Here is a 15,915-nt window from a genome sequence, read left to right on the forward strand (position 1 = left end):
GCCCAGACTTGGATCAGAAACTCTGAGGTGGGACCAGCCTCCGTGCTGACCAGGCCCTCATGTGACTCTGATGCAGGCTGGTGTGTGAGAACCCTTCTATCCAAGAGGAAGAAGCCTTCTCAACTGGCTTTTTGCTGAAGGTCTTCAGAGAACCCTACTGTCTGTGTTTATCGGGAGAGGGGGATCATCCTCTGACTTGGGTGAGGGCTCTGTCTCTTGGGTCTGGGGGTTTGGAAGCTCCAGCTACTGGTCTGGCTTCACTTGCGTCTACATTCACAACCTTGAGGGTGACTTTGAGCCCACTTCCTTCATGTCTGCTAACTGTGTCTGTAACATCGGAGTTCTCAGGTTCACGTGTGGCTTCTTTTCCATCTCAAGAGACCCGTCTCAGAAACAACAGCCGTTGTCTGGCAGCCTCTTGCCCTGGAACCCCCACTGGCTGGCCACGGCAGCCCCCTCCCCTTGGCTCTTCTGCTTTTCCAACAGATGTTTCTCTTCACATTTGGTCCTAGGAAGTCGATCCATTAAAAAAAAAATACTGCAAAAGCAAACCCAGCTCATTGCAAATTATACTGAAATGGACTGGAAAGATAGATGCTGCGGTCTCCCACAGCCTTCCCCGCTCAGACCCTCCGTCACCTCCCAACACTCCTCCTGCCCCCGTGAGCCAAAGTCCTTGCTGTCTTGACGATTTGAAATTCTCTGCATGACTCTGCCTCTTGGGTTTGTTTAATTAGAAATAGGCTGGGAAGTGCTTCCTATGTACTGGCATGTTAATTGCTCATCACAGAAAGAGAAGGGGTGAGAGTGTGTGGTGATGGAAATTTCCACTGTCTCCATCTCCAGACTCTCCTCCAGTTTTCCCTCCCTCTCGTTCCGTGTCCCCTCTTCTTTCCTGTCCTGTCAGCCTCTCCTGCACACTGTCCCCCGTTCCCAGATCTCCTGCTCCGTTACAGGGCTCTCTGGGGAGCGGTCCAGAGGCGCCTGCAGGTCAGGCTCCAAACCTGCCGGGCAAACCGGGCTTCTAGCTCCAAGCCCCCCCCACTCCCTCATCCTCCCCAGCCCCCTGTCATCCTCAGGCTCCAAAGGGATTCCGAACTGAGAGCTCTGTAGTTACACTCAGTATTCGAATGATCGCTTCTCTTTTGTTCCATTCCCCTCCCCTGATTATTGTGTTTCTTATTTATTTTTATTTTTTACAAAACAGGAGCAAAACTGAATTGAGGGGAAGCGACACGTTTCTCCACGAAGGTACAAAATTGCCTACAGAAAGTCACCATCAGAGTGAGCTGGCTGCTGGGCAGAGCTGTTCCTGGGTGTCCCTCTTCCATGCATCCTTCCAATCCAGCGAGGGCCGGGGGGCGGCCCACGTGGGGAGCAGCTCCCCCCCAGGTCAGGAGGAGAGGCCTTCAGCCCTTGCCCAGGGGCGGAAAGAGCAAGCAACTGAGACTGTACAGAGACAGCGAAGAGGAGGGAGTGCCTCCTGTGGGCCAGGGGCCTGGGGACGCAGGCAGGGGACATCCAGGCAGAGGCCCAGGACTCTCCGGGCAGAAAGACAACTGGGGAGGTAGGCGGCTCGAGCCAGAGTCCTTCCTGCTCCTTGGAGCCGCTCTTCAGAATGCAGCCGAGGTGCCCCCTGAAGGTGAGGCGGTTCCTGGAGGCTGCAGAGGCACCCCCTGGGGCTCGAAGCTGACTGTCTCAGTCCAGCTGCCAGGCCTCAAGCACGTGGGTCCAGGTCAATTTCCTGGCAGGGCGTCTGGCCCAGATCGCCTCCCTCTTGGTAAAAAGTAGTCCAAGTTATTTCTCTACTGCTGAGAACAGGCTGAGCTTCAGGACCTCTGTGACGATGGCGGGGACAGAGTCCCCCCTTCGGAGGACCTGGGCCACTTCCTCCCTGGATCCCAGTGCAGGACGAGGGGTGCCGACACCACCCGGGCGGAAGGGGTGCTCCAGCCCCAGAAAGCCCAGACTGGGAGCAGAGGCCGCCCACCCACACCCTGCCTGGGTTGCCCGACGCCAAGGTGGGCTGCCAGCCCGGCGGCCAGCAGGAGGACGGCGAGAGCCAGGATGGCTATGAGCCCGGGCCGGTCCCCTAGGCCTCTGCGGCAAGAAGCAGCCTCTGTAGTCCTGGCCCAGACACAGGCCAACTGGGTGTGGGCATCCGCGAAGGCCACCTGCAGGCAGGCCCAGTACTCCGTGGCCTGAAGGAGGCGTGTGATGTTGTAGCTGTGGGTGCCCCGTGGCAGGCGGGCCAGTGCGGTGGCCCCATGGCCCTGGAGGGTGGAAGCGCTGGCCCAGGTGAGGTTGGTGGAGACTGTGTTGGGTGGGGAGACCCAAGACAGCAGGATGTGGTAGGGGTGGGTCTCCTGAACCCGGAGCTCCAGCCCCCAGCCCTTGTCTCTGCCGTGTTGCGGGGGGGCCCGGCTGACAACCACACTAACCGTCTTCGTGTCGGCCCCGACCAGGTTCTGGGCCACACAGGTGTACAGCCCTGCTTCTTGCGCTGTCACCCTCCGCAGCTCCAGGGTCCCCTCGGGGTACACGCGGTACTTGCGGCCCGCCCAGGCGGTCGTCAGCCTGACCCCAGCGGGCGTCACCCAGTAGATCTCAGGCTCGGGCTCTGCCAGCGCCCGGCAGTGCAGCACCAGGCTGGCTCCGCTGGCCACCTGGAGGCGGCGGGGGAAGCTGCGGGGGGAGATGAGGGGCAGGCAGTGGTCCGTCATCTCCCGGAAGGCCACCTCCCGCACTGGGAGGCGCTGAAGGTCCGGGGGCTCAGCACAAAGCGTGGACTGGGGCTCGATGAAGCGGATGCGGGTGCTGGTGGCGTTAGCCCAGCGGATGACACAGTCACAGCGGATGGGGTTGCCATGGAGACCCACCTCCTGCAGGTTGGGCAGGGACTCCACGGTCTGCTGGTGCAAGGCACTGAGAGCATTGTTGTTGAGCATGAGGGTCTCCATCTGGGGCAGGTGGTGGAAGGCTCGGGGGTGGATGAACGAGAGCCGAGGGTTGTTGGTGATGTCCAGCTTGGTCAGCTCGGGGAGGTTGACCAGGGCAAATTTGTCAATGGAGACCAGCTCCTCCATGTTGTTCAGCCCCAGCTCCTTGAGGTGCAACATGTTGGCAAAGTCCCCGGGCCCCACTCGCTGGAGTGGGTTCTTGTTCAGGTCTAGGAACTTGAGCCCCGGCACCTGCTCCAGCGCCCGCCGGGGCACACGGGCCAGCCGGTTGTCGTAGAAGGAGAGGCTCTCGAGGCTCTGCAGCCCCTCCAAGGCGTAGTCAGAGATCTCCCGCAGGCTCATGCCCGCGAGCACCAGGCTGCGCAGATTGGCCAGGGGCCGGAAGTTCATGTCCAAGATGGCGTCCACCTTGTTGCCGCCAATCATGAGGATCTCCAGGCTGGGCAGCATCTCAAACCAGCGGTTGTCAACGGCCCGAAGCAGGTTGGAGTTGAGGTGGAGCCGCAAGAGGTTGCTGAGCCCCGCGAAGGCCCTGGGGGCGATGCGGTAGAGCTGGTTGTGGTTGAGATAGAGTTCCTGCAGGCTGGCCAGCCCCGCGAAGCTGTGGTCTTCCAGCCGGGTCAGCCGGTTCTCTTCCAGGTGCAGGCTCAGCAGCTGGGGCAGGGCACGGAGATCACAGTCTCGGGGGTCTGAGAAGCTGTTCTGGGACAGGTCCAGCTCTGTGAGATTGGCCAGGTAGCCCAGTTCACTCTGGTCCACGCGGACGATGCTGTTGCTCTGCAGAAGCAGGGTCTGCGTGCCTGCCGGCAGTGCTGGGGGCACAACCGTCAGGAATAGGTCATTGCAGTCCACGGTGGTGGCCTCGCGGTAGGACGATCGAGGGGTATACCAGGGCCGGATCTGGCAGGCACACCCAGGGGGGCAGGGCACGTGCCAAGGTACCACGGGCACAGTGGCGGTGGCACCAGCCACCCACGCTAGCAAAAGGGGGGCCACGAGGAGCCTCATGGTGGAGCTGCAGGGCAGGGGACCATCCACAAGGAGAGTCTGGAGTCCTGGTACTCTTGGCGGTTCGCAGGCTGAGGGTCAGCAGCTCGGCCAGGACCCAGGGAACCACCCCCCCAGGGCAGTCATTCTATGCGGGGACGGGAGGACACCATGTCCTGCCCTCCTGGGAACAGTGCTCCATCCTGGTCTACAGGTGCCGGGTCTGCTCACTCATCACCATGCCCCACCAGGGTAACCTGGAAGAAGAGGACGCAGAGTTAAGGATCAGAATCTACCCGCTCCTCCCGTGTCTCCCTCGTTAGACTCAAGAAGCCAAAGGACAAGATGAGCCAGGGCTCCTGAGTTCCATCCTACAGCCCTTTGGCTTTGTTGTCCTTTTCTCCCATCTGTTGGGGGAGTGACGGAGTCTTCTGGGAAGTCTTCTGAGCCTTGGAAGCTTCCCGGATAACTCGGGGAAGGTGTGTGTGTGTGGAGGAGAGGGGGTGGCTGGAACTGCCGTCATCTTCAGAGTCCTCTGAGCCCAGAGAGACATGAAGTAGATTCTCCAGCCTGCCTCACTTCTCTCCTCACTTCCTCCTCGGCTCACTGAGTAAATGGGAAATAAAGTGATAGTTTTCAGACATCTCTCTCAACAGTGTGGGTAGAGGGTGGCAGAACCAAAGGTGGCTTTGCAATTCCAGGGTAAGCTCCTAAAACTTTGAAAGTTGAAAGGCAGTGGGCCCCGACCCTATACCCAGACTGGCTGGGGCAGTAGGGTGGTCGTCTAGGGTCTGCTTAGGCTGTCCTGAGATGGAGGTCGGCTTTGTTTTTTGCCAACTTCCCTACCTGGAGGTAGGGGCTCTCCCTTCTCCAGCAGCCTGGCCAAGCTGCTAGGAGGAGGAGGTGGGTTTAAGCCTGGGCCTGAGCTCTTCAGGCCTGCAGGTAAGATCTTACGTGATCTGGCCTCTGCCCATTGTCCTAAGTTTGGCCACCATACTGACTGCAGCCAATATTCTGGGCCAGAGTTACCCTTGACATCCACCCCTGTCTCCTCCTCACTGTCTCCCAGACAACTTCCACTTGTTCTTCAAAACTCAACTTAAGGCCAGTCAGCTCCTACAGAAAGCTGCTTCTCACCCTCTCCACCCCTGGAAGGCTGAGGGCCTGGCTCCTGCTCTCACAGTGCCCTCTGCTTTCTTCCATCACAGCCCTGATCACACCATGTGGAAATGTCTCTCCAGCTGGGCACCTTCTCACTCATTATCATGCTTACAGCCCAGGGCAGGGGCCCAGGGAGGGTTTATCATATAAATCAATCTCTGTGGTCCCAGGGCTCCTTCCCCCAGGAGGCTGGGTCCTTACCCCTACCCCCATCTAGAATCCCAGCCACTGCTGTTCCTCCTTCCCAGGCATGGACAATCCGGTCTAGATTCTCTGGAACCCAGGGCCCAGCTGCATCACCCTTGATGCAAGTCCAGCCTTGGCCTAGAACCAAGATGGGGAGCTAGAGGGCACCTCCAAGCCTCATCTGACTTCTGAGTGGAGGTCTGACTTGGTAGTTTTCCAGCTGTAGGCGTCAGGGGAGCACGTGATTACTAAACACCTGCAATTTGCCAGGACCCAAGACTGTGCATGTCTTATTTCACTTAACCATTATAAAGAGTCGATAAGACATGCATTAATACTTCCAGTTTCCAGATGAAGAAACTGAGGTTCAGAGATGGTTGAAGAGTTTGGCTCCAGCCACACAGTTGGCAAGTGGCAAGAGCCAGGAATTCAGAGGGTGTGCCCTTTACACTGTCCTCTGCCCCACATCTGCCCGACCCAATCCTGGGCACCCTGAGCTGCCCTGGCCGCTGCAGCAGCAGGCTGGGTGACTATTTCTGTCCCCCGAGGAGATGACTACTTGCCAGGGAGCTATGGGAAACTGGGACCTGTGTCTCCTATCACCTTGCAGGCAGGTGCCTCTCAGTTGGCCAGAGGGGCTCTTTGCCTGCCTTCTCCCACTTCCAGGATGCTGGGGCTGGGAGGGGAGCAGTTGGAGGCCTCCTCTGAGCAGGGGAGCGGCATGACTGTTTACATTTGACTACTTCCCACCTTCCTCTGCAGCTATTTCTGAAGGTGGGAAAAACAACATGACTTAAAATGCACAGAGGTTTTGCGTGGGGGGTGTGTGTACACTGACACATAAAACTCAGGGCAAACAAACACACGTGTACAAAAGTATGCACACCTACATCCACGTGCAGAGGGGAGCCAGGGGACTCAGCCATGCAGGCCGGTAAGTGGAGGTCAGGAGGAGGGGTGAGGACTCTGCAGTGTGCTGTGTGGGTGCAGAGGAAGCAGGGCTGTCCCTGTCGTGGGGCTAGGACTGCAGTCCTGCCTCACGGGCACACAAGAGGCCTCTGCTTCTTGCCCAGGCCTGACTTGAGAGAACACTACCTACCATCACACAGATCTTACTATTACTTATCACTTCCTACCAGAGCACTTTGGGAAAAGCTGTTGACTTTTCTGAGCATCTGCTCCTTAGTGTAGAATGAGCTCGTTGTCAGGATTGGAGGAGCTGGGTGCAGTGCACAGAGAGAGGGCTTAGTCTTAGTTCTCTGCATCCCCCAGGATGGGGAGGCACCCAGCTCCAGGACTTCTTAGAGGGGATAGAAGTTGGATCCTAGGGCTTAACCAGCCCCTATGAAGCTTGCCCACTGTAGGCCCAGTGTCATCTCCAGGTGGGGTGGGGACCTGGGGGCAGAGCCAAATGCCACACCTTTAAGAGTGCCACTCTGGCAGGACCAAAAATGCAAAATGATGAGGAGAGCCCAAGACAGCTCGTGAGGGAAGAGAAGGCTGCAGTGGGTGGGGAGGGCCCTGAGCCTTGCCCAAGCCCCAGGCTCCTCCTCCAGCGCCTCTGTCCTGGCACCTCTGTTCTGGGATACACAACTGTGTGAAGGGCATCGAGAAGCCACTTAAAACTCATTTAAAATGTTCAGAGACGTGCCTTTCCCTCCACCCCAGGCTCACCCACCTCCTTGCCCCTGTGGCTGGGCTGGGGGGTGAGCCGGCATCCAGAGAGGGGCAGTGGCTGGATGCCTCACGTTCACATGCACCTCTGGCCCCGATGCTTGGCAAAGGCCTAGACAAGTCCTCCCCATCACTGCTGAGCTCGCAGCCCCTTCCAGGATAGAACTCAGAGCTGCCCACTCACCTGCCATCACTGTTTAAGGCTGTCTTGCACATGGCCCACTCATGCAGTTGATTAGCAGTTTCTGCTGGGAACTGCAGAGAAAGCTAATTGTCTTTTATCTATAATCTCCCTGGGTGAGCAAGAGTTCAGGTTATCACATGTATGCTTTCCCCAACTGGATTGCAAGCTCTTGGCGGCAGGAGCCGTGTCATGCATGTTTTTGTGTCCCCATGGTGCCAAGTGTAGGACTGAGTGTGCAAGGGTACTGGTGAGTGGATACAAAGAGTGAAGTATGTAATTCTCCTATCGATCCTGTGTGCAGGCAGAGAAGGAAGAGATTATTTAGTCTCACTTTGCAGCAGAAGCAACAGGCATGGAGGTTACATAGCTTCTGACATGGTGGGGTCAGAATTCAAACCCAGGTCTCTGACTCCATAACCTGCCTCCCCAGCCCAGCCAAGGTGCACTGCCTGGCAGACCGATGCTGGCGGACAGGAGCAGAATGCAGGGCTGGTGGCCCAGCAAGTCTGCCCCAGAGGCCAGCCCCCTCAGGGACGACCTCACCCTCTGCCCCTCCTCCCCGGTGGCGACCTGAGGGGGTCCTCGGGCACCATGCCTTGATTCCTGGCTACAGGGACTCCCGTGGGGACACACAGAGAAGACCCTGCTCCTCTGTGAGGTGGCACAGACCTCAGTCTGCCTCTGGACCGGGGGCTGGGGGCTGCCGTGTGCAGACTGCTGCAGCCTTGGCCTTCAGGGGGATGCAGGGTGGTCTAACCCAAGAGAAGAAAGGGGCAAAGCTTCTCCTGGAAAAGCTGGCTCTGCAAGCCCTGATGGACCCCCTCTTCCGGGCAGCTGCTCTGGACCTAGCAGAAAGTATGGAATGGACTCCACACACTTCCCACTGAACCCCAATCCTAGGCAAAGCACCAAATGAAGAATTCTGGAGAAGCTGGCATCAGAGGCAGAGCAGCCCTTCTCCCATTTCTCTGGCGCAGCAGGGCCAGTGGCTCCTCCCAGCAGACAGCGCCACTCCTCCAGATGGCCGTGGGTGCAGAGCGGCTCTGTCCCCCCCGCCCCTCCTCGTAGCCCAGCCCCCCGGGCTGGGAGCCCTCAGAAGGGAGGAGCAGCAGGCAGTGATCGATGGCCTGGCCTTCACTGCAGCTTCAGTGCCAGGGCCCCCTGAGCTGCGGAGACAGATGGGCAGCATAATTGAGTGTAGCGTTGATAAACTCCGGCCTCCTCACTGGCAGATAAGTGCTGGGTGGGGGGACGCGAGGGGCGGGGGCGGGGGGCAGCACTCCATCTGTACACCTGGCCCCTGAGAGCTCCTCCTGGGAGGGGAGCACAGCCCTCACTCCCGCCTCCCATTTAATCACAGACAACCAGGACCTCAGGGCTGCAGGAGACCTCAGCATTTATCTGGTCTTCCAGAGTCTGAATTCCATAAATAACTTATGCAAAGGAGGAGTGGTGAAGCAGAAGGAAGCCAGTCTCTGCGATCAGAGCTTTGAGTTTGGCTCTGCCGCTCACTGTGCGACCTTGGGCAAAGTCAGTGACCCGGGCAGGGAAGTGAGGATGAGACCTTCTCACAGAGCTGCTGTGAGGAGCCCGGATCAACATCTAGGACGTGCCTGTGTGTGGTCCTCATGGCCCCTTTCCCGTTGCCTCTCCTCCCATCTTAGCTCCTACTTCTCAATTCTCACCTTTTGTAGTAAACTTTTCCTTTCTCTTATTCAGGTATAATAAGAGAGTACATAAATGGCACAAATCCCAAGTGTGCAGCCTGGTGAATTGCTACATTAGTAGATACCAATATAACCACCCCCTGAACAAGAAACAGATACTTCCAGCCCTCCTGAGTTTCCCGTGTGATGCTTCCCAGTCACTGTCCAGCTCCCACCTGGAGTAGCGATCGTCCCGCCTGGCTTTGTCACCATCAGTCAGTTTCATCTTTTAAGCACAGAATTTCCCATCCTTTCCCATCACAAGTCGAAACCATGGCTCTGGAAATAGTTGACTCTGGTTCTAGGGAATTCCAGAACCTCAGACTTGAAATTCACTTAATTCATCCTCCTGCTTCACAGTGACTATAGCTTCTCACGGTCTCATTCTTAATCAGTGATCTCCAAGAAGGGAGACTGATTCCTCTATTTCTCTCTCTTTTTTTAAAAAATTTTTATTATTTATTTAATTTGGCCATGCTGCATGACATGTGGGATCTTAGTTCCACAACCAGGGATTGAACCTGTGTCCCCTGCAGTGGAAGTACAGTCTTAACCACTGGACCACCAGGGAAGCCCTATTTCTCTTTCTTGATCTACAGTTCTACATCTTAGGGTCCCCTCTCTGGTTGGAACCCTATGACCTGAACCCGTGAGTACTATGTTGCCTCGAGGCAAAGGCAGAATGACCTCCTGGCCTCACACACCCCTGGCAGCCTTTCCCCAAAGCCCTGCTGAGTCTTGGCCTCCTCCTGGGGCAGCACTGCTGGCCCCTTTCTGCTACCAGAGCTGTAGATATTCTGATGACAGTCTGCGGCTCCAGGCAAAAGGACAAGCAGGGGAGTGGCCAGAAAGGAGAGACCCAGCCCAGACTCCTCTAACTGCCCCGGACCCCTCCACCTGCCCATTCAGAGGCTCCTCGCACTCAACGTGCCCCAAGCCCAATATCTCCCACCAAACCTGCTCAGGCGGCACCAGTACCCACCAGTCTCCAAGACTGGAACTCTCCGCCACCTTGACCCACCCCTCTCCCGCCTCACACACGCCCGCCACAGTGCTCATGCTTACGATCCCTTCTCATCGGTCGTCTTGACTCTTACAATAGCCTCTTTCGGTGTCTCCTTCTCAGCCCTGAGGTGACCCTCTTGTTCCCAAACACCTCACGCTTCCCCCAAACTAGACCTGCTATTTCCTTCCCTTTCCCAGGCCTCCCACTCAACCAGCAAAACCTCTCCCCAACTTCAACTGTCAAACTGCTCTCCAGTCATAAGAACCTATCCCAAATGCCACCTTCTTGTGACATGTGCCCAGAGTCCCCCCGAGAAAGGTGGTCACACCCACTGCAGCCCCTGGAACCGGGAACAAACCTCCACTGTAACAGCATCTGTCTTACTGCCATTCAGTCAGCCTGCTTTCTCAACCAGGATGTAAGCTCCTGCAGGAAAGGATGGTTTGGTAGTGACTTTTGTCTTCTCAGAACCTAGGGCAGTGTAGAGGGTGGGAGGTGTTTACAACCATGAACTATGAACTTCAACCCATTAGTGGGTCATGAAAACAGTTTAAAGTAGATAACAATGTGCATTAAAAAACGAAATAGACAATAGAGTGCATGGTATGTAGCTAGACTAAGCAATGTTTTGAGAAATGTTTTTCTTTCTGTTTTATACACACACATACGTACACACTTGAGCACAAACAGATATGATGCAAAATCATGCATTTTTGCCTTTGAGTTGCAGCTATAGAAGCTTGGAAATGATGAGTCTGCAGAGCCTCTCTGACTGAGGTGAGTCCCTTCAACTCTCATTGATGCTACAAGAAGGATGATATAAATCAGTGTCAGAGGGAAGATACGACATCCCTGAGTGATTTGTACATGCTGGATTTCTATTTGCTGGCCCTTTAGATACCTCTTCCCATCCTTCCCACATCCCTGTAAGGGGGGTACTTTTTAGAAGAGAAACCTCAGCTCAGTGGAGCCCAGGGATCAGACCCAGGTCCCACAGCTCAGATGTGGACCGGCCTGAGTGGGAACCTGGCTGTGCCTCACACACCAGCCCTTTCTGCTTCCATGATTCTAGTGCCAGAAGCTGACTTCCAAGAGTAGAAGATGCTGGGGAGACTGGAGGAGAGCAGGGATAAAAACAGGGGGCATCTCTTGGGGGAAAGGATGAGGTTCTCCTGTCCACCTTTGCCCTCTCTTCCACTTTGCAGTGAGAGGAGTCACTGTCCCAGTAAAAACCTTTTCCTTACTTGGGAGGGAAGGGATTTATTTCCAGAAAGAAATACCTACATCTCCAGGTCTCTGGACCAGCCTTGGACTCTTGGGGACCTTAGGTTAGGCCAGCGTTCAGAAGGGCTTTGGAGTCAGTCTACACCTGAATCCCAGTGACCTCGAGCATCCTTACTCAGGCTGCTCCTCGTAACTGGGGAGAGACCTCCCTCATGGGGAAAATCTGAAAGAGGTGATGCCTGCCAAGCGCCTGGCATCCAGGGGAGCCCTCTTCTACTTCCATCTCCCTGGGTTTGTCTGGGGCTCAGTCTCCAGCTTCCAGGCCACCCACGCACCAGGCCCACCCCAGACGGCTTGCCCCAGGCTGTGTGCCCCTAGAGCAGGCGGCCCTTCCCAGGAGCTCTTCCATCTCAGGCTGACACTCCTTCCTGATGGAGCTGCCCTCTCCATCTCTCTCTAAGCACTCCCTGCGGCTTCCTATCAGGGTTCTGTTTCTAGTCTTCAGGACTCTAGAAGGCTCTAGAACTCAGTCCACTTATAGATCACCAATGTCTGACACTCTCACCCAACAAACAGCTCACTCTCCTTGGCTTAGGTGAGCAGCTCCTCCATTTGCCCAGGTGCCCCTTGGAAGGGTCGAAAGGGCCCTTCCTAGAGGCGCTCTAAAGGCCCCAGTGTGACTGCAGCCCGCAGACTTTCTGCACTGGCCACCAGCCAAAGGGGCAGCGAAGACCAAGCGCTGACCTTCAGCCTCCCCAGCTCCCTCCCTATAATTCCCCCACCCTTCCTAGAATCAGCTGGGATGCTGGGCAGCGTTTCAGCAGCCCTTAAGACACAGTTGGTCCCTGGGAGCTAGGTGCAGGCGGAAAGAGGGGGAGGCTCCAGAGAGGCAAGCAATGCTCTTTCCTGCCCCCCCTGCTTTTGCACATGCAGGGGCCTTGCCCAGAAGTCCCTGTCAGCGCTCGTGGACCCTGGGAATTCTCTGAGGTCTCAGTTCACATTTCCTCTGAAGTCTTCCATTACCACCCCCACCCCCAGCTAATTAACCCCTTGCTCTTTTTCTTATCGAGGAACCCACACCCAATACGGTGCTCAGCTCCTCCATCAGACTGTGAGCCCCTCTGTGAGCCCCTCGAGGGCAACTCTGTGATTCGTGTGCCCAGAACCAAGGGGGAGAGAAACACGAGGTGCGGCGGGAGGGGTGCCTGGGGGCAGGGCGCGGGGCCTGGGCGGCTGAGGAGAAGGACGCAGAGCAAGTGGGGAGCAGACCAGTTAAACAAGGAGAAAGGCCAAAGCTCTTCTAACGGAAAAAGAAAATGAAATCAGAATGAAAATTGATGAGGCGGAGAGAAAAGGAGACTCGTTTCATCAGCAGGTTTGCCAGATGAAGCTCCGAGATAAATTACGCGTCGGAAGGAGCCTTGGTCCCGGTGGGGCTCACGGCCTCCCCTCTCTGTCAGCTGTCTCGGGCAAGCCTGCGAGACAAATGTCTGCAGCTGCAAGCCTCGCGGTGGGGGGGTCCCCCCACAACCAACTGCAGTGAGAACGGCCTGTCCTCGTGGCCTCCTCCAGGCCCGCCCTGCCCGCCTCCCGGGGCCCTCCCCGTCCCTGCTTCCCTCCCCGACTGGGGTCAGGCCGGTGGAGAGCCTGACAGAGGCCCTGTGTGGCCGGTGCCTGCGCCCGCCTTCTCTGCAGTTAGGGCGGGAGCAGAGTTCAGAGCACGGGAACGGGGCGGAGGACGCGGGGCAGGACAGGACTGGGTCTGCGGCCTGGCCTGGACCGACCTTGGGGTGTGTCCTCCTACTGCTCCAGACCTCGGGCCCCTCACCTGTGAACTGGGGGGCTGGGCTACAGAGCGGTTCTAAAGCTGGGGTCCCTGGACCGGCACCATCGGCATCACCTGGAAGCTTGTTAGCCGTGCAGATTCTCAAGCCCACCGCAGACCTCCAGGATCGGAGGGTGGGGCCTAGTTACCTGTGTTTGAGCAAACCCTCCAGGTGCCTCCGACGGGCTCCATGTTGGAGAATTGCTGGGCTGGATTATCTCTAAGGCTTCCCCCACAGCTGAGCCTAGAATTCTGTAAACAAGAACAGTGCCAGCTAGGAATGCTTAATTAAAACTCTGTGTATGATGAGCTTCTTATCATTATGCTGATAGGTACGAGTTGAGTATTCCAGACCCCTCGCACCTCTGTCCTGGCCACAAGGAAACTCTCTACCCAATGGGCATTAATGGAGTCACGACTGTATGCTGGCACTATGGGCGGCTAGGGGTACAAGGTCATGGGAAGGGCAGGTGTGATCACAGATTTAAAAAAAACCCACTCTACTAAAGCATGATAAGAGGTGTCATGGAAGTACCCACCAAGGGCAACAGGGACACTGTCTAGAGGAGAAAACACATTTCTGCCTCATGAGAGACACTGGGCAAAAATTCAGAGGGAATTTCCAAAAGTCATTCAACTATGCACAAAAAATGGGTAGATCTGAAGGTATGAAACGTACTTTGATAAAGTTGTTTTTGTTTCTTTAAAAAACAAACCTCCCAGGGAAGTGCTGTCTAAATCAACAGGTCAACAGATGCACAGATGATGAAAGATATTCTTTACATACCGGGGACACCAGGAACAAAGGTCCTGGGATAAAAATGACAAAGAGAACTTCAAGAACTGAGTGGTCCCCCTTAGTTTCCAAGAGTGCAAGTGGTGTGAAGAGACTGGAACAGCAGGCTGGAGCCAGAAGGGCCACAGTACGCAGACAGAGGGCAGCCCAGAGGGCATCGAACGCAGCGCCTCCTGTAGCCATCAGTAGTACCCCTTATGACCGTATGCACCTCACAGTTTAAATTCTTCCTCCTCCATGACCCTGTGTGAGTCTCACAATAGGCTGGCAGGGTCATAGATGTCACCACTCCCATTTTAATGGAAAGGATATTAAGCGACTTGCCCAAGATCATATAGCAAACAAGTAATGCAGCCACAGCTAAAAGACAGTGTGTGCTTCCAAATCCAGATTTATTGTCCCAGAGGGACAGCAGTGTTAATAATGGCAGCCACTGACTGAGGACTCTATGAGCCAGGCCTTGGGCTGGGCTCTGACATGAGTGGTCACACTCAATGCTCAAAACCATAGCAAGATAAAGGGATTACTAGCCCCATTTCATAGATGTGAGAGGATAGGTCCCTCGCCCAACAACATTCGGCTGGTAAAGCCAGGAGTCAAACAAGGTCTGGAGGCTGCCAGTGCCCACACTCTAAACCCTGACCCCACAGCACCTCCAGCTCCCCCCGCCTGGCTCTCTTCAGGCCTGGAAAGGAATGGGAGGTTTCCAGCTGATCAAATTCCCCCAAGCATGGGCCAGCCCAAGAGAAAGAAACTGGCCCGTGGCCTAAGCTGAATAGCCCTTCTGGGAGAGGAAGGCCCTATCCAACCTGGCAGGGGCTTCTTGACTCCAAGCCTATCAATGCCTTCTGAGCCCCACAAACCCACTGAGGGACCACGGCCTTCTAGGGCCCCGGGCCTGGTGGAGGGAAACGCTTCCATCCCATGATCAATATCAGGCATAATTCAGTGACTGCAGCAAGTACAAAGGAGTGTAGGTTAAATCAATATTTAGAAGCTTCGAAATGAAACTAATTAAGAGCAAGCCTTAATGATTTTTACTGTCTGAGAATAAAAAAGACAAAAAGCCTGCCTCTATTTCAAGATTCCACCCTAGTAGCCAGTAATCGTTTGAGAAGAGTGGAAGGTGAAAAGCGCTCCGAGCCAGCCCCACTTTCTGCACTGCAGGAGAGGGGAGCACCTCATCCTTGGTAGAAGCAGCCACGGAGGAGAAAATGGGAGGGATGGAGCACGGGATGCAAACAGCATTGCAGACCACTGGACCCTTATGGATTGAACTGTATCCCCCACAAAAGATACAATGAAGACCGACTCCTAGATCCTGTGAATGTGACCTTAATTTGGAAACAGGGTCTTTGCAGATGTAACCAAGTAAAGATGAGGTTATATTAGGTTAGGGTGGGCCCTAATCCAATACTGGTGTCCTTGTAAGAAGAGGTAAACTTGGATACAGACACGGAGACACAAGGAGAATTCAATGAGGTGATGAAGAATGCAATTGAAGCGCTGCAGCTCTGAGCCAAGGAAGACAGCACCAGGGGCTGGGAAGGAGTCTCCCCTCCAGATTGCAGGAAGACTGCACCCCTGCCGCCCTGCCAACATACCGATTTCAGATTTCTGGCCTCCAGAACCCAAGGCGATTAAGTTACTCTTGTTTAAGCCATCCAGTCTACTTTGTAGTACTTGATATGGCAGTCCCAGCAAACTTATGCTGGGATCCTAGATTCTGGCTGTCACTCTACCACTTACTAACTGTACAAGCCTGGCAAAATGCTTAATCTCCATGAGCCTCAGTTTTCACTTCTGAAAAATGGGGTTTAGACTAGTGCCTTCCGTCTTTTGTCCAGAAATCTTGTGTAGATCTAGTGAAAACATGAGCGTGAAATATGCTATGGGCTGTGATATACCACCTAGGCTTAAGTGCTAGTGGAAAAAATCTGGGAATGACTCAGGAGCCATCTGTCAAATGGGTAGGAAGGTCCTTGCCAGCTCACAGGGCTGGTTTAAAGATCCAATCAGATCACAGGTGTGAGGTGTCTTTGCCACATTAGAAATATTACATACGTGAACGGGATTTTTATTGTTGTTCTCAACAGGGATTTTATTTGTTGCCCACTTGGCCCTAGTTTTCTCATCTGTAAAATGAAAGGGTTGGACAACATTAAGATATTTTTCTACCAATTCCTTATACATATATATGTTGAGA

General features: G+C 55.2%; 1 protein-coding gene across 3 annotated transcripts in view; it reads right to left on the bottom strand.

The window, feature by feature from the left end:
• Positions 1–1,170: 1,170 nt before the first annotated feature.
• Positions 1,171–15,915, bottom strand: part of LRRN2 (leucine rich repeat neuronal 2) — a 65,014-nt gene continuing 50,269 nt past the window's right edge. For all 3 annotated transcript variants that reach the window (XM_043923730.1, XM_043923732.1, XM_043923731.1), the window contains exon 2: positions 1,171–4,204. In XM_043923730.1, the coding sequence (XP_043779665.1) occupies positions 1,830–3,968 (2,139 nt within the window). In that variant the 5' untranslated portion in view covers positions 3,969–4,204 and the 3' untranslated portion in view covers positions 1,171–1,829. The remainder of the gene's footprint in view (positions 4,205–15,915) is intronic.

The sequence above is a fragment of the Cervus elaphus genome, chromosome 14 (assembly GCF_910594005.1).
Source record: "Cervus elaphus chromosome 14, mCerEla1.1, whole genome shotgun sequence".
NCBI lineage: Eukaryota > Metazoa > Chordata > Mammalia > Artiodactyla > Cervidae > Cervus > Cervus elaphus.